Source organism: Tenrec ecaudatus, chromosome 9 (assembly GCF_050624435.1).
Source record: "Tenrec ecaudatus isolate mTenEca1 chromosome 9, mTenEca1.hap1, whole genome shotgun sequence".
In the NCBI taxonomy this organism is placed as follows: Eukaryota; Metazoa; Chordata; class Mammalia; order Afrosoricida; family Tenrecidae; genus Tenrec; species Tenrec ecaudatus.
This window is the reverse complement of record NC_134538.1, coordinates 115,806,301-115,825,302: the sequence shown is the minus strand read 5'-3', so window position 1 is coordinate 115,825,302 and position 19,002 is coordinate 115,806,301. Positions and strand designations below refer to the sequence as shown.

The following is a 19,002-nucleotide window of genomic DNA, read 5'->3' as shown; positions in this document are numbered from 1 at the left end:
TCCTTTTGAACCCTGCAATCCCTGTAGAGTAGAGGGACAGCAAAAAAGAAGACATGGTGGCTAAAACCCAACAATTGTGAAGATGGCTTGGGACCAGGCGGTGTTTCTTTCTGTTGTCTATAGGGAACGATGAGTCGGAATCAACTTGATGGCACCTGGCAACAATTTCCCTAACAAACCAGAACATCATCTATTAGTTCTGTGTGGCCATTGCAATGAGTAATTGAACTAAGCTGAGAAGAAATGTAGACCGTGTTGTGGGGTGGAAGGGTGGTGTCAGATGAAGATTGAAGAGGGTGAAAAGGGACGGCGGCTGGAGGCATATGCGACCTCTGCCTCAGCACTGGGTGCTGGGGGAGCCCTGGAGGCATCACGGTTCATGAGTCGGAATGCCAACCATAGCAGTTAGAACTCACCAGTCTCTCCACGAGAGGTTTTCTGCTCTCAAACCACAGAAATAAGCTGGGGCAGGTATGCCCTTCCCTACTAGGTTTGCTACAAGCTGGAATGGACTTGATTGCAGTGAGGTGGTGCTCATGAGTCAAGGACTATTTAGGGAAATAGACTCAACCCAAAGCCTACGCCTCTGTGAGAGTAGATGTATCTCATAGATGAAAACATGAAAAGTCTTATTCTCCCAGAATAAAACACATAGCCAATATGTGCTAGAATCAAAATTTGAACCAGTTGTAAGTCAATAATATAAGCCTTTCACCATTATGGTTGGCCTACACTTGGCCCACGAGGCTTTACCAATTAGAAATATTAAGTAGGAGCTCAGGAAGCATAGAGTGTTCATCAGAGCCACTTGATTTTGAGTAAAGGATGAGCCTTCACAAAGCAAATAGCTTGTCATGTAGTGAATACCCTGCAGTGTTGTTGTGAGGTACCTTTGAGTTGGTTCTGACCCATAGCTACTCTGTACAAGAGAACAAAGCACTGCCTGGGCCGCCTTCACAGTCCTTACGTTTGAAATCATTGTGGCAGCCACAGTGTCAATCCATCACCTTAACAGTCGTCCTCTTTTTTCATGCTCTACTTTACCTAGTAGGATGCCCTTTTCCAGAGGCTAGTTGCTCCAGATAACATGTACAACGTATGTAGAGTTGACGTCTAGGCATTCTTGATTCTAAGGCATATTCTGGCTCTACTTCTACCAAGATCAATGTTTGTTCTGGCAGTTCAAGGTACTTCCAAAATTCCTCAACACATAATACAAATGTATCAGCTCCTCTTGTCCAGGTTTCACATGCATATGAGGTGATGGGAAATAACAGGTTAGATCCAAGCTCCCTTAGTCTTCAAAGTCATACCCTTGCTCTTCAACACCTGTCATTGTGCAGGTCATGTGCAACAGATTGGCCTAATGAAATGCCCTTTGATTTCTTGACTGCTGCTTCTGTGGATCATTGATCCAAGCAAAATTAAATCCTTGACAATTTCAAACATTTCTCCATGTATAATAAAGTTGTCAATTGGCACCGTTGTGAAGGTTTGGGTTTTCTTTACCTGGAGTTGTAATCAGTCCTGAAGGCTGCCGTCTTTGATCTTCATCAGCAAGTGCTGTCACTCACTTGCAGCAAGCGAGGTTTTGTCACCTGCATTATCTTCCTCCGATCCGGATGCCTTGTTCTTCATACAGTCCAGCTATCAGATTATCTGATTTAATATGTATGGTGGAAAGATATCATGCAGATGCACAACTTTCTGTTTAATAAACTATGCAGTATTTCTCTGTTGTAAACAGCTGCTTCTTGGGCAAAAGCTTGAGCAAAAGCTCCACATACCACAATGAAGTGTTCTGGAAAACATTCTTAATGGTTTGTCAGGATCCACAGTCTGTGGGTGCTTTGCAAAGTTGAATGCTTTGCATAGTCAATAAAATAAGTCAATTTCTTTCTGGCATTCACTGCTTTCAGCTAAGACCCATTTGACAATCAGCAATAATTTCCCCCATGACATGTCCTCGTCTGAGTCCAGGTTGAATTTTGAAAGTTCCCTGTTGATATACTGCAGCATCTGTTACCGAATGATCTTCAACAGAGGAAAGATTTTATTTGCATGTGATGTTAATGATATTCTTCAAAATGTTCTGTATTCTGTTGAGTCACCTTTTTTGGGAATGGGAAAAATAAGGATTTCTTCCAGTCAGTAGGCCAGGCCACTGTCTTCCAAATTTCTTGGCATAGACAAGTGAGTACTTACACCGCTTTATCACTTTGTTGAAATGTTTCTATCGCGATTCTGCCGATTCCTGGATCTTTGCATTTAGCTAATCCGTCAGTGAAGCTTAGACTTCTTCCGTCAGCACCACTGGTTCTTGATGATATTCTACCTCCTAAAAAGTTGAAATGCTCCACAGGGTTTCATAAACTGTAAATCTTTATGGGCACAGACGGTTGCATCTTTCTCAGCTAAGCAGACGAAGGGCTTGCGCCACCGACCTGAGGATGAGCAGCCCACGGGCAATCCACTATACCACCATGGCTTCTTCTCTTGCGGGAGCCCCATTTGACTGCCACTGAGCCAATCCTGACTCACGGGGACCCTATAGAACAGGGGAGAACTACCCGTCGGAGTTCCTGAGACAGTAACTATTTACAGGAATAGAAAGCCCCATCGTTCTCCTGCAGAGCAGCTGGTGGTTTCAAGCTGCAGACCTTGAGGTTAGCAGCTCAGAGCACAGCTATGAAGTGTCATCAGGACTCCTCTTGCAGTAAGGTAAGAAGGACCATATGCACCTGTTCCATGTTACCTACACCTTCCACTAAAATATTGTTCGCATTTCTTGTAACCCCCAGACTGTATGTTTCATTCTGAAAAATACTCTTTACTCTGAATAGAAAGGATTTCATCATATATGCTTTCTGTTCCTATTTATGACTTGATCAACAGCCATTCTGTTCAGTAACTCATTCAAGTTTCTCTTCTATTTCTATAATGCAAAATTTGTCCGGGACCTAACTCTACATCAGCACTTCCCAGGACTGTTTGTTTTTGATGTTGTTGTTGTTTTGTGTGTTTTTTTTAAAATACCAGTTCTGCCAAGTTAATGGACAGATTCTGTGTTTAATAAGCTTAGGATATATCTTTGGTTAAAGAAAGTCCTTTACTATAAGCCTTCTCATGGCATTAATGTGCTTGTGAATAGACCGTATATACTCATGTATAAGCTGCTCCCCCCTCAAGGTTGTGGGAGGAGAACCTGTTATTTCACGGGTGATTGCCATCCTTCTGCTGTTCATTCAAAGCCCTGCTGACACCGCAGGGCTTTGAATGTTTGTTTACTCACATCTAACCAATCAGAGCCATCCTATGACGTGTATCTTTGAATAAGCCTTTTAAAGACTGTGTGCGAAGGATGTGGCATGAATGGATGTCATCTGGTCAAGCCTGACTAACAAAAGGAGAGAATCTCATGAAGCCTGACATAGAGTTCATAGCAAAGTGGGTTCGAGATGCCTGGGAAGACATTCCAGAAGACATGGTGCGACGTGCCTTCCAGAAATGTAGTATTAGTAATGCTGTGGATGGCAGTGAAGACTGCACTTTGTATGAAAATGACAGCAGTGATGGTGATGATGGCGATCTCAGTGAGGACAGCGTCTATGATGACCTCACACCAGCGGGAGCTCTGCATTGGGATACGGATGATGAGGAGGAATCCAGTTTTGAAGGATTTTAACTCTACATTTTAGCTTGGTTGCTGATTGAGCTCAGGGAATAGTACTCTTAAGGTATCATTGTTGATACCTCATTGTTTTTGTTGAACCTATTTTCCACTTACTGTGCTGGTTTACTAATGTTAAATGACTTGTCCTTTATTTATGTTTTTTATTTAAAATAAATATTTAAATACATTACCCCACTGATGTCTCAAATTTTAGTAATTTTATTTTCATTTGTTTTTATTATTGAAACTCACCAATTGCTTCTGCATTTTCCACCCTAGGCTTTTACTTGAGTCAATCAGTTTTTCTGGTTTCCCAGGTAATAATTAGGTACCTCAGCTTATACTTTGGTTGGCTTATATTCGAGTATATACACTATACAACTCATATCTCTAAGAGGAACTAAGTAAAAGCACTTCTCAAGTGTTGGTGACCAAGGGTCTTATGTTTTTGTTTTCTAATCATTTTATTGGGAGCTCGTAAAATTCTTATCACAATCCATACATCCATCCATTGTGTCAAGCACATTTTTACATTTGTTGCCATCATCATTTTCAAAATATTTTCTTTCTACTTGAGCCTTTGGTATCAACTTCTCATTTTTCCCCTTCCTCCCATAAGCAGCCTTGAAAATTTATAAATTATTATTTTTCATGTCTTACACTGACCGTTGTTATCCACTTGACTGTTGTCCACCCCCCTAAGAGGGGGTTATAGGTAGATCATTGTGATCAGTTCACCCTGTCTTCTCCCACCTTCCCCTTACCCGCCTGGTATGCTACTCTCAATATTGGTCCTGAGGGGATTTATCTGTCCTGGATTCCCTGGGTTTCCAGCTCTGATCTGCACCTGTTTACATGCTCCGGCCAAGTTAGATTTGTAAGGCAGAATTGGGGTCATGATAGTGGGGGGGGAAGAAGCCTCAAATAACCAGAAGAAAGCTGTGTGTTTCACCAGTGCTGTACTGCACCCTGACTGGCTCATCCTACCCAAGAAGGGTCCTGTTTTGATTGAAGCATTTTGTGGGGCTAAAAACTCACTTCCATCAAGTCAATTCTGACTCATATTGACCCGATTATACAGAGCAGAACTGCCCCTGTGAGATTCCAAAACTGTAAATGTGTGGGTACAGAGTACCTCATGTTTCTCCTGCACAGCAGTGAGTGAGTTTAAACTGCAGACCTTGTGGTTAGTGTAGCCCAACGAGTTAACCACTCAGCCACCAGGGATCCCTTGTGCAACTCCACTTCAACAAAAGGAGCACTAGTCGTGCTACCGGGTACACAAGCCAAACTTGGGAGAAAGCATCCTTGGAGCCAACTACTCTATGGCCGTGGATATCCAGATCATTCACGCAGGTGTAAAATCAAATCCATGGGCATCATCACTTAGTATATGTCCTTACACTGTATTACGATCCCATGAGAAAACTGGCTCTAAATGGCTTGGAATCTTGGTAAATGAGCAAGGATTTGAACTAGAAGATGATCCTTTTTAAATTCATTAATCTTATTAAATCTTTTGTTTTTATACGCTCAGCTGATACTATTCACTTCTGAGTCAGCTCTACTTAAATGTATTACTTTTATTTTAACTTTTAAGTCCATTAAGGTTGATGTATACTTAGGTGTTATTTACATAATTGCTTCTAGGTGAACGTAAGGTTGTGTGTGGTGTGTGTATGAATGTACCTCAATTACCTTTTCGGTGATTACCCATCTTTTCCAGGATGCTGATAGATTAAGAATGGGAGAATAAATATTGGACATATAATACAAGAGAATTTCAAAATTAGTGGACAATTGGAATTAAGAGATCATGGAATTTTCCCCGAAACTTCTTGACGGCCCTTTTTAAAAGCTCAATTGAACTTCACGAAGTCTCAGTAAATACCCAAGGAATTAGCAGGCATGAGTGCAGATAGTTTACTCAATGAAATGGTGTATTGTTTACTGAGTACTCTAATTAGCTTTCCTTTGACTGTGTGGCTCAGGTGGAGTAGTTCTATTTTTAACAAGAACAAAAGAAAGCTGATCGTGATGGGCCTCTGAGGCAATGAGAAAGGCAGTGATCTATGATGTGCTGGAAATCGCTTCTACTTCCAAGGCTCTGGAATAGAGATGTAAACTGAGCAAAATGTGTAATAGTTACTCTGACATGTTTAGTGGGGAATGAAAGTGAACAAATAGCTAGTTTCAGGATTAAAATGAAGACAAATCTTTTCACAACCATTACTGATGTGTTCTGTATCATGTTTTTAATACAAATTTATCATACTTTTTTTACTAAAAACAAACAGAACTAGAAATACTTTAAATAAAGCTGCAGGAGTGATGCTGCATGTTCATAATTCATGCGTTCTGTAGCTTCCCAAATTAGCAAATTGACAGGTCTTCTTACATGAGCCATTTAAAAATCACATTTCATTAATATATTTAAGAGAGAAGCAAGAAGTGTGCAATTTTACTTGAGGCCTTCCATATAGAGAGCTCTGAACATATTTTTATTCTCATGGCTAACTCCGTGTGAAAGATAGATTTTATTCCTCCTGCTTATTATACTTCCTCTTGCCACTACATCTGGATTCTGAAAATTAAAACGCAAATGTTCATTTTACCAATACAGAAACTGTGTATATCGCCTCTCAAAATTTCACCTGTGGTATTTTTAGTTCCAGCTTCTTCTGGAGATTACCCCTATTTGTATTTTAAAAGATTTCCATACATGCATGTACACACCCACATGGGCAAATATGCACACAAACATATGAGGGGCTTTTAAAAAGTTCACGGGAAATGCAATGGAAAGGTACTGGAATTTTTCCATAAACATTTTGAAGTGTCCTTACATCTCATCAGCAGTGTAGACTGTCATTTTTAGACAAGAAACATTATTTTCCATCATATTAGGTTAATTGTAGAGTGTAATGAAGGAACGATTTTAGAGTCATGTCCCTAGATTTGAAGCAAAAATGCAGTTGAATGTTTATTTTAAATCATGCTATGTTAATATGTGGAATTATATAATCCATGCATTTAAGGGGCAAGAAAAAGTTACCTATATTAAATTGTCAAGAATTTATTTTCTCCAACGGCAATGATTGTCTGAATATAGGATTGAGATGTCCGTATTACAACTACTCCTCTTGAGTTTTTGTTTTATTTTTCTTTAAGTTTTAGTAAAGGAAGAAAAGTATATTTTAAATTTAAAATGAAGACAAAAATTGTCTGGATTTGGGACCACAATCTAAAAATGTGGGTTTGTTTTCTGAAAAAGGTAGTTTTTACAGCTAATGTTAAATGTGGAGTTTTTTTGTCTGAAGGAGGGGACAGGTGGACTGCTAAGCACACGGTCAGCTGTTTACGTCACAGCGCAGGAGAGAGACAGGGCTTTCTGTTTCTGTAGAGACACAGTCTCCGACACTCACAGGGCAGTACCCCCTGCCTACAGGGCCGGTCACTATGCCTCAGAGTCGACTCTTTGGCAGTGAGTTTGGTTTATTCCGTTCAGTAAGCTTTACTTGGAAGCCAGGTAGAAACACGTACAAATACTTATGTCCAAAAGATTCATGTTGTCATTTGTAAACTGACATTGACCCAAACTCTCAATATGAGAACTGCCATGAAACAACAGTCATCCATGGAATGAGGTAATAGTTATCTTAAATTATGTTTTGTGTGTGCTTAAATTAGATGAAAGAACTATCACATACAACGGAGTACTAACCATGTCAGAAGGTGTAACAAAAAAGACTTACAGTGAAATTTCACTCGTGTTTAAATTTGTTTAAACAAAAATGGCTAACTTAAATCTCTATTTGCATTTAATTTGACTAAATGTCACCGATGGAAAGGACTGATAACATGTCACATATTTCCTGAAAATGGCTAGGACATTTGTGTGTACTGGAAAGGTGATGGACCACCTCCAGTCCACGATGCCATCAGGGGCCCCTCTCTGCCAAGGATGCCGGGATGCTTCCTGCAGAATCTATATTTCATTTTGGGTATTCTTTTGACATTGATTATTAGTAATAACAATTTTTGCCTCCTTGATATCTTATTACACTTTCAGCCTTTACTTAATGTCTCTCCTAAATGTAAACTCCATTGCTTTTGAGGACTGGCAAAGGCTTTTAAAGCATTACAGAATGATCTTGAGGGTAAACACAAGTTAGTACGTGTCTGCTAAGTGAGGAAGCAACAGATCCCTTGAAGGTCGCTCCTCAGCATGTGAGCCAGAACCCAGAAGTCACAGCAAACATCAGAAGGGATCTCAGTGACGCGACCTACTTAGCCTTACTCTGCTCAAAAAACTGCTCATGTTCATTAACAATAGATCAGCCACCCCCACTTCATTTAGGTCTTGCATAGTTACCTTACTAAACAAGGAAGAGTGTGACTCTAGAACTCGCTGAAATATGTGGAAATAAATACATGCCTTCAATATAAGAATTAACTTATAAAGCTAATAAAACAATGGAAGAAATACCAACTATGAGTAAACTTGACAACTCTTACATTTTAACTGACACAGAAGGAAAGAAGTAAACTGATTGCCAAATGAGGCATTTTGTTCTGATTGATGCTTCCGCATTCTGAAAGACCATACTTTCAGAATGCCTTTCTGCCCATGTTACTACCCCATCCAAGACAAGATCTTCCTAGGAGACAGAAAAGTCTAAAGAAAAACCCTATGTCTTGTTATCTGAAATGAACAGAATATAGTACCATTTAAACAAACTAGACATCAAACAGTTAAACAGTAAGCTTAGCCTGAAGCCAGGTTGCACCCCGGGGCCTTCCAGGCATCCCTTGGCACTTCGTGGGTGCTGTGTGGATGTCGCTGAGGAAAGACAGGAAGCAACCGTAGAGACAGGTATATGTGATTAATGAGTGGGGGAGGGGGTGTATCATCTCTAACTCCCAAACTCACGACAAATTATGACCAGGCTTTCTTTCTACCAGAAAGAGGGGCAGGGTAGCACCAAAAGGAAACAAAGCCCTGCCTCACACCGATTGGTACAATAGAGGCAGAGACTTAATAGAGAGCTTAATATGTTTTATTAGAAAAATAAATCCAATTTGTTGAATCCTTTCATGAGTAGGTTCGTTTCTGGATATTTCTGACATGTTTTCTGAAACTGAGATCAAAGTGTAGTTATTGGCTTAGCAGAAAATATTGTTTCTCAAGGAAACAATGCAAGCTGAATGGGGGGGCAAGGATATGTGCAACACCAACCAAGAGTAAATGCTTTCCTAATCACGCTGATGGGCAGGAGATAAGGAATATTAGTGGTCTGAACATTGGGATTGTACCATGGCTTAAGCCTATCTAGACTCACATCTAAAAATGTGATAGAAATAGAGACGTCCACACATATACAAACATACAAATATGCACACATATCTATGTACACACATATATTCACAAACATTGTGCTGTTCTTTTCAACTGGCCCCTTCTATCAGTCTTTTAAACTTCTAGTGATTGAAATATTAATACCAGTACGAATTTATACTTGAATTAATCCAACTAATCGTCAATCATTGCCTTGATGCCTCATCAGCCAAAGGACTTCGGTTAGAAACCAAAGGCATGTTGGCTTTATGCAAATTGGAAACTTCACACAGATTATCTCAGTCAAGGTGGGTCATACCACTAATCACATTTGTTATCTCAGATTTTTTTTCATAGTCAAAGAAATCAGGACAAACAAAACACTTGAAACAGCAATAGAGTATCCGAATCTCCATGATTAATTTTAAACAAACCCTCCTCTAAACATCTGGACACAAGATGTTATGTTTTCAAATATCCAACAACCGAAATTTCAAATCTGCCCTTGGTAATTGTCTGCTATCTACAACAAATCGTCTTCCCAAGTTAACACCTCCAAGTTATAACTTACACAGAAAATCAGTGTTTCCCTGAATAGTTGATGATCTCCGTCCTCAAGGGTTCTCACTTCACACTTGCAAAAACTAATAACATTCTAACGCCCACCAGAGGTCTAAATAGATACACATGCATATACACTTGCAGTTTAGTTATAATTCTCTTTACTTCTTTTTATGGTGTGGAAACGTCACTTCAAACACAGAAATTATAAGTTTGTAGTACTTGCTTGTTTTACAACTATTCAAATTAATTGCTTTTTGTTGTTACCATAAAGTTCCTCAATAAAGGCTAGAATTTTTATAATGCAAAAAATACATGGAATGGTATTGGGAAAATTAAGCTTTCCTTCTGCATGAATACACAAGTAAAAACATCTTCTAAAAATACGAAAGAAAAGTAAGGTTTGTTTTTCGTTTTGCTGCTGACGTCAATCCAAAACATTGCAAGTAATAATTATAGTTCTTACCACTCATGAAGTGCTGAAAGAAACCAAATATTAGCTACCTTTAAAATGGACCCCAGCTAAACACTTTTACTCAGAGATAAATGAATCTGCCTAAATCTATAGAGAATAATACCTTACTATGCTGCTATTTATATCAAAGCAGACGAACATCTTTCTAAAATAAAACACTCTAAATGTTTTAGTCTTTATAGAAATATTTCACTCCAAACAATATTTTTAAAATCCTTAAAACTTATTTTGTATAGATTAAGAAATCTTTTCAATTTTTCCACCCCAAAGAATTATAAAATCAAGGACAATGGAATTAAATAATGCTTCGTAAGAATTTTTGATTTTGTATAAAAACAATGAACAATTAGTTTTGTTCCCATAGTTTATTAAAATATTGTTATTACTTATTTAAGAGAATTGCAATCATATAAGCGCCATAATCTCAAGATCTAAATGTTACAGTAGGGTAAACATGGTACACACACTTATAAATTCATTCTTCTATAATTATACAGGTATTAAATAAATTTGCTATCAACTTTTTGGTCATTAACATTCTATAGAAAGTTTTCATCTTGTTCCATAGGAAAAACAATCCTTGGTGTTAATCATTGAAACCAATTTCTTCTTTTTCTCTTTTCAGAGCTCCTACTAAAACTCTTCTTTATACTAAAGTCAGGTAAGATTTCAAATAGCACCCATTTTAACCAGAAATTTGAATGAAACGTTAATTTATAAAAATTTCTGAATAATATTTTGTAAAATGAGAGATTTTGCGTTTATAGAAACAGACCAACCTTAACTTCTTGCTAAAAAATTCAAGAGACTGGCAAGGTCAAAGATACTATGAAAAAAAAAGCAATGTTTACTTGACATTCCTACAAAGCTGTGAGCCTTTGATTCGCAAATGGTGAGAATCACTGTTAATTTAGGCTGTTGGCTTCTGTTATCTCCTTACTTTTGCTCAACCAACCCAAGTATAAACTACATGAGTGCTTAATAAGAGAGGAAGCATTTACTGGGCAATTAAAATACCTTCTAAGATATGAATTTGCTTTCTTCATAAGAAATATATATTTTTTTCTCAGAAACTTGGTCACCAAAACATTTCATATTTTACACCAGTTATGTGCACATCCATATATAACGTAGGCACGGCTTACCTTAGTCAGGTGCGGTGTAGGGTTAAATCCACAGAGATTACACACTTGATCCTTGCATTCAGTGCAAGTGTTGAAGTTAGGAGGCTCCTTAGAGCCTATGTTCAGTTCAGTATTGCAGAGAGGACAAACTGATCTTGCTTTGGGGGTTGTCTCCGGTTTGGAGGGGAGAGCAGCCTTTGGGGGCTCAGGAATGGAAGGTCTGCTATCTTTAGTAGGCGGTGGCTTCTTTTCTGCTTCTGTTCTTTTGGTGGTTGGAACGTGTTCAACTTTAGGCTCTAGCTGCTCCGCTGCTGGAGCTTTGGTTTCCTTTTTCCCAGGTGTGGCCTTTGCAGGTGCTGCTGGTGTCTGGCTGGCAGGCTTGGCTGGTCCATGAGAAGGTGGTGGCTGTGAGAGAGGAGGGGCTTGCTTGGCTGGGGCCCCCGGCGCACTTTGTGAATGAGGGCCAGGCTGGCCTGCGGTGGATATCAAACTTGATGCCTGGCTGAAGATGGAAGCTCCAAACCCAAAGAGTTTCCCAGTCACTGTTTCTTGGGGAGTCGTGGGCTGGGATTTTGCAGCATCCGTGATGCCTCCAAGATTCAGACTGAATCTTCTCGACTGCTCAGGTGGCTTTGCAGGCTGCTGTGCTGCTGGTGGAGTTTGGCCAGCGGCGGGTCGTGAACCTGGGGGCGTTGGAGACCCTTTGGGCGTGGGCTTGGCCTCTGGCTTCTGACTCGTTTTGGCTTGTGCTTTCTTGGGATCTTCCTTCTTTGGAGCTGGATCGGCTTGTTTTTGAGGTTTGCTGTCTGCAGTAGGCCCAGGCTGTGAAATGATTTTTGAATCTGATGCAGGTCGAGGTATGGCTTTCGCATCAAGTGGGGTGACTTTTTCTCCAGTGGGTGGGAAGCTTTGTGAGGGTTTGGCAGCGTCTGTTTTGGGAGGAGGGGCTGTTTTCTCAGGAGCCTGTGCTGGCACTCTGGAGCTCAGAGCTTCTGGTTTTGTTGCTGCTAAGGATGCAGAGACAGTGTCGGTGGCCGGCTTTACCACCTTGGGCTGCTTGGCTCTCGTATCCGCCATGGGAGCCTTGGCCTGCTCCGCGGGGACAGAAGGCTCTTTGGGAGGGGCTGCCTGGGCTGAAGGTTCCGTAGCAGGAGGCTGCTTGGCCACGGCAGGGGGAGGACCTTGTAGGGTTGGCTGTTTCACCAGCGGTGGGGGCTTCTTAGGCTCGAGGGGTTTTGAGACGTCCTGTTTGGGTGCAGCCTCCTTCTTGGGGGAAGACTGCTGAGACTGCGGTGATGGTTTGCTCCCTGCTGGTGTCAGCACACCCTGAGCCATCTTCGGTTTGGGCTGTGGTGATGGGGGCATCGGAGCCAGGTCCCCTCCGAGAGCTCTCTGCATCTGGCAGTTTAAACACAGCCATTCTTTTATCTGGAAATAATGTGAGACAAGGGTTACGGAGATCCGAGAAACGTGAACACAAACAAGCATCGCACAAAATCCACGGGACTACCTTTGTCAAGGCCTAAAACACAAATCGCATTATTTTCCTTAGTTGTATATTATGGTGTAAAAAGCATAGGATATCAGAATAGGATTAATGATACTCACAGACCAAAACCCTTTGAAGTTTGAGTAAAATAAAAAGTTAAAATAATGTATTTTTATATTACCTTAATGTCTGACATTAATTTATTTCTATATTTACCGATAGATATAATGTAGAATTAAAAATGAAGATCTAACAAATTCTATAAATGGGGTCAAATACTTTCTCTACTGCTGTGTCTCGAGGAGTTTTAAGCTACACAGCCTGGGCTAGGGCTAGCACATCACAAGTTTTTAAAATTAGCAGATTCATACTTCCCTCTCAATATGGTATGCTCAAAGGAAGAAAAAGTTAAAATATTTTAAAATATTTTCCTGTCAAGAAACTAAAGCAAAATAATGATTTCCCCTCAAATTATTCTAAGTATAATCTATATATATAAGTAGTGTATGCAAAGTTGAAAAGGGCAGGTAAGTAAGACATAGATTTGACTATTTCTCTTCATATCACCACTATGTGACAATGGGGTGTTACATTTAATACCACATATTAACTTAACAGCATCTATTTCCAACATTTTTCTTTCCCCAAGAGTAAGTAAAGAAGTATCACAACTAGAGTTATAGTTCATACTTGAACAAGCTTATTCCAAACAAAATGTTTATACATGTCTTGAGCTTCAAATGATTTTCTCTGGAAAATAACTGAATTTATCACATCTAATTTTACAGTATTTTATACAGTTTAAACTATTACTTTTTATTCAAAATAGATATCCTGAAGCTTTTCTAAATTTACTTAAATCAATTTTAAGTATAAACATGCACTGAAATAATGTCCTTTTATGCGTTAATATAGCAAAACTTGTTTGCAATCTTATGTAAAGGAAACTTGAGGTTAAATGGGGTAGTCAACTCTATCTGCAATACTCTATTTTTTTTTAAATATTTGAGTAAAGAGTAAGACTGTACGATGTATTGATTAGGAGGGGTAGCTACTTGAATGCTCATTACATCTGTTTTCAATATGGACACTAGGAATCCTGTACTCATTATACCTTAACCTTTTACCTTTCTCCATATTTGAAGTGTTTCACAACATAAATTAACTTTTATACATGTGTAAACCACAAACAAATAAATTTTTCTTATACTCTCACCTCACACAATCCTACCTCATTTCATAATCAGGAAGCTGCAAAAGATGAATATACGTACATTTATATATAATAAAACACCTAATTCTCTACAGGTACTTTCATTTTTCCCCCCTGTAAAGCAGGAGTCCTCAAACTTTTTAAAGGGGGGGCCAGTTCACAGTCCCTCAGAACTGTTGGAGGGCTGGACTACAGTTTTTTTAAAAAGCTATGAACAAATTCCTATGCAGCCTGCACATATCTTATGTTGAAGCAAAAAACCAAACGAGGCAAAAACACCCAGCGGGCCAAATAAATGTCTTCGACGGGCCGTAGTTTGAGGATGCCCGCTATAAAGTAAGTTATAAGATTTGAGTCTACATTTTTAATTATAAAATCCTAAGATTATTTTCATTCATTAATTGTAATTCTTCTTCTTTTCAACAAGTGTCAGTCAAAAAAGAGGCAACATTTATCCAATTCATCATGCCCTTATTTTGATATTGATTACCTCCTACAGACCCTATAACACTAAATAAAAGGAAAAAACCCCATATCCTCACAGAGTCTATATTATAAAGTAATAATCAGATAAAACCCCATATCCCCACGGAGTCTATATTATACTGTAATAATCAGATAAGAAACAAATTTAGCAGACGACTTCAGGGTAATACAGATCATGAGAAATACCTGATAATATTCTAATTGTTCTTTATTTCTTTGTTTTCATCCTGGAAAATGTAGTCTGATTCATTTGGTTTTATCTGTACAATGCTATGAAACTCTACGATGCAAATATTGCTGATTATACAGAGTCAATGAGTAGGCCCTAACTCCATCTCTTGACTACCAGAGACTTAGAACATAGATATAACATGTCTATATCACATGACGTGTCACCATCGGACCACACACTCTCTTTCCTTATTACAAAATAATTCGTTTCATTGTGGCTTAAAAAATGTGCATTACTGCATCTCCAACTAGGGAGAATATTAGAGGCAGGAAAGAGGAGGTAGAAAGCACGAAGTTATTTCCCTTTCACAAGGAAGAGTCTGCTTTTCTTTCAGTACACCCCTTTCTTAAACAGACCCTGCTGTCTCACGCTTTGTTCGTCTAATGATATTTTCTTCTCTTTGATGGTACCACCTAAATGGTATCAGACACTCTCATTTTCGTGCTCACTAGTATATAGATAGAAATCACTGTCATGGCTGGTGCAGTATAAAAAGCATTTATCCTCTCAGGATGTTTTATAAGATGATACTTTTGATTTAATTCTAGTGGGAAAAAGGTGTTGATTATCTCAGCACTTAGTTGTCTAATACTGAAAACAACAACATTTCCAATTCCCTGATTTAACTGATAAACAATCAGCCGAAGAAATTCCCCATACATTGAGAAAATAGCAATGTCCATGATTCTTCTCAGTATTCGTGTCATGGACAACCTTCTATTTGCCATGTTTTCTACACACAAAACACTTAGAGTAACGAGCACTAATAGTGCTTCTGCCTTCATGGCCGTCTGAATGAGAAATCACATCACTTCTGCGGCATTCTCGATCATTCCCTACGCGTTACCTGCATTTCTTGTGCATATGAATTCCCCGTTCCTTCTTTCACACTTCAATGGCCTCTGTCCCTCGCTTTGACCTCATCCTTGCAAACACTTTGGACACACTGTACACCTACTGCCATAGTCACTCAGACTACAGCAACCCTAAAGGACAGAGTGGATGGTTTTTTAAGTTTCAAAATTGACATATTTATGGGAACAGATCCATCTTTCTTCTACAGAGCAGCTGGTGGGTTTGAACTGCAGAATTAAGCAGTATAATACTTAACCTACTATGCCACCACTATAATACTTAACCTACTATGCCACTTTATAATGCAACTAAAAACTCTCAAATCGCTGTCACTGAGTTGATGCCAACTCATAGCGACTCTGCATAGGACAAGGTAGAACTGCCTCTGTGAGCTGTCAAGACTGTAACTCTTTACAGGAGTAGAAAGCCCTGTATTTCTCTTAAGGAGCAGCTAGTGGCTTCAAACTGCTGACCATGTGGTTAGCAGCCCAACACATAACCACTATGCCAAGCAACCAGGGCTAGATGCCTTAAAACAAATAAACAGAAAGCGCAAATTCCAACCACTTCCTCCCAAATTCTAATGCTTTCTCACAACCTAAGAAAGCAACTTTTGGCAAGAAATTAAAAACTATTCTGTTGGGGATTCCTATCCTGTTATTTTCAGATCTCTCCTCCACAAAAGACTGTGAGCGTCAAATGGCAAGAGCTTTCTCCTGTAGTCTTCTGATTGCATTACAGGTGTTTCTAAATATTTTTTGAGCTGGTTAGAATCAGGCAAATTAATTGCAAATGTTTTTATTCTGTGTTTATTCTGCCAATCTCCACTGTTTACCCAGCCTGTGCAACAGGCTTCTGACTTTGTTTCCTGGTTCCATGCCTTTCTCCACAGAACCCTACTTTGTATCTCTGGCCCATGATAGATAATACATCCTCTTTTTGATCCAAACTGGGAAAGAGTCCCCTCTAATTACCACACCTGCTAAGCATAAACATTTTTCCTGCTTGGAAACAATTACTGCCTTATATCCCTTCCAAAATGACACATCTATCTGTTATCTGAGCCACAATGAGCCTGAATTTACAACCTTCACAGGCAGTTCTGCAAGCTCCCCAGCTCTTTACCCCAGGCAGTCATCCTCCTTCTGGAGGGGGGAGGTGCATGTCGCTATCGCCATGCACGAGGATGGTAGATTTTTGTCTGACTTTTTCCCATACCACAGAAATCACACAATACTCAAGGCAAAGTCTGCTTCAAAGAATTTTCCCACAAAGATCAAAACAACTGCCCAATTCCCCTGTAGTGTGTGTAACCACCCACCTCCATGAGCTAAATGGTAGGAGGGGTAAATGGGGGGAAACACAGTGCCAAGACCACCTATAGCTCTATCAGTATGTTCTGGGGGAAAAGGCTTACCTTCAGGATGCAAGCATCCAATTGATGGATACAGCCTTATTAGGTAAATATACCAAGCCTAAACTATTCCTAAGGTCTGTATTTTATAAGACAAACATCTATCAAAACCCTGTGCTTTCCCCACCTATAGCTTTATGAATAGGAGGCCTACAAATGGAGCTCAAGGGCCGGAGACACAATGCTTAGTGCACGCTCCAAATCCAATTCGTTCTGTGAAGAACAGCAGAAGGTCCTTCATCCAGTCTCCTGATTTCAGAGTGCCACATCAAGAGAAGAGAAGGGTCAGATGGATTTCTTCCCATTCTGAGGACAGTGCATTCGGATGCAGATGGCCATCCAATTCCTATAACCGTTTCCCTGTTTGATCCAATCTTCAAGAATCCCTTATTGTTGGACTTGTTATCTACCTGAGTTGTGAAATATGTAATAGTACCTCATTGACGACAGAATTTGCTAGGCAACCACCCGTGTCTTATTTAGATGCTTTAAATTAGAATACTTGAAATTCAATTGTGAATTTCACATACAGGGTTTCATACAATGGTGCTACTTCCCAATATAAGCATAAAAATGATTGGTTATAAACAAAATTATATCCTGCTTTTAAGATTGTCTTCTATAATTCAAGATAACAAACCTAATACATGTAAGAAATTCTAAAAAACCCACTGCCATTGGGTCAATTCCAGCTCTGAGACCCACAGATAGAGTAGCTCCTCTTTGCGGGTTTCTCTGACTGTGTTTATGGGAGCGGATGGCTTCCTCTTTCCCCCACCGAGCAGCGGTTCTGTTCAAACCTCTGCCCTTGTGGGGCCCTCCATTCAGTAGTGCTTCTGAAAATGCCTACAGATTATGTACTACCATATGCCCTTTGATATTCCCCAAACCAGAAATATAAAATAGCCCAATGATCCATAATAAGAAGCATACTGGGTTCTACAGCAGTAGAGGAGCATTCGGAATAACAGAACATCAGAAAAGACAACAACAAATCATGCGGTGTTTGACTGCTTACAATATGGCTCACATTAATTGCTGACTATATTTTCTTCCATCATACTTTCATCGTTTGCTTGGACATAAAACCTACTCACTTCCTATGTCTCAACTCATCAGGACTGAACTTTACCTACAGGCTTTTATGACCCCTTCTAACATAGCTCCGTCAACCACATCATCTGCATGTGCCAGGACGCCATCAAAGAAGAATGCTCTCTCTCTCTCACCTGAGTCAAGGTTGCCAGTCTAGTGTGTGCTCTTCTTCTCACTACCCTAAATCCATCTTTTATGCTTCAGAGTAAAAGTTTCCCTTTGACATTCAATATTCCATCTACTAAGTGTGCTCTGTTCATTATTACAATGATAGTTTGAACCACAGCATCCAGACTCATGTTATCTTAAGACATATTTTAAATATAAATATTTACAGCCTCAGAAACCCTATGTCGGATCACTGTAAGTCGTAATCAACTTAGCAGCAAGTTTGTTTGGAACTTCCCTTCTTTGGTCCAAAGACTAAAGCAGGCAACCACATTCCATGGTTACTCCCACCTCTGCTCCAAGCGAGTACACTTTAGAGACTATTTAATGATGGATTGTTCTATTGGCATTCCTCCTCATCAAAGCATGTTGAGTATTTATTGAAAGACACATGTCATTTTAAAAGTCACTGGAAAAGATAATATAACAGACAAAAGACAACTTAGGAGGAAAAGAGGTCTAGGGATACAATGTTATAAAGACAAGAAGCCAAAATTTGACCCTAACTATGTCTTCTGCTATTCCAGAATTACCCAAACCACAGCAGTTTGGCTGCAGATGAATGGCTCCCTGTAGCTGACACCCTTACCTATGCAGATTAGTGCATACTTTATTTGGGTCACAAATTAGCCATTAGTGTTCCTCAGAACTATAATGACAAGTCACTTGGTCAAACAATTTTCTTTCACACAGTCCGTCCAGTAGCTGGCTGGCTATACAGTTCCCTCTGAACCACGCGGCTAACAATGTCTGCTTCATGAGTGGGCCGCCATAAACGAAACGCGAACTTCCCTCTTCCTAAAACCATACTCCCAAACTCCATCAGTGCATTTGTAAACCCTGTCAAAGAGGGTCAAATGCAAAACCCTACTTAAGGGT

General features: G+C 39.6%; 1 protein-coding gene across 1 annotated transcript in view; it reads right to left on the bottom strand.

Annotated features, from left to right (window-relative positions):
* PCLO (piccolo presynaptic cytomatrix protein) overlaps nucleotides 1–19,002 on the bottom strand; it is a 367,625-nt gene that overhangs the window by 332,064 nt on the left and 16,559 nt on the right. The window contains exon 4 of the mRNA XM_075557645.1: nucleotides 11,193–12,599. Coding sequence (XP_075413760.1) covers nucleotides 11,193–12,599 — 1,407 coding nt within the window. The remainder of the gene's footprint in view (nucleotides 1–11,192; nucleotides 12,600–19,002) is intronic.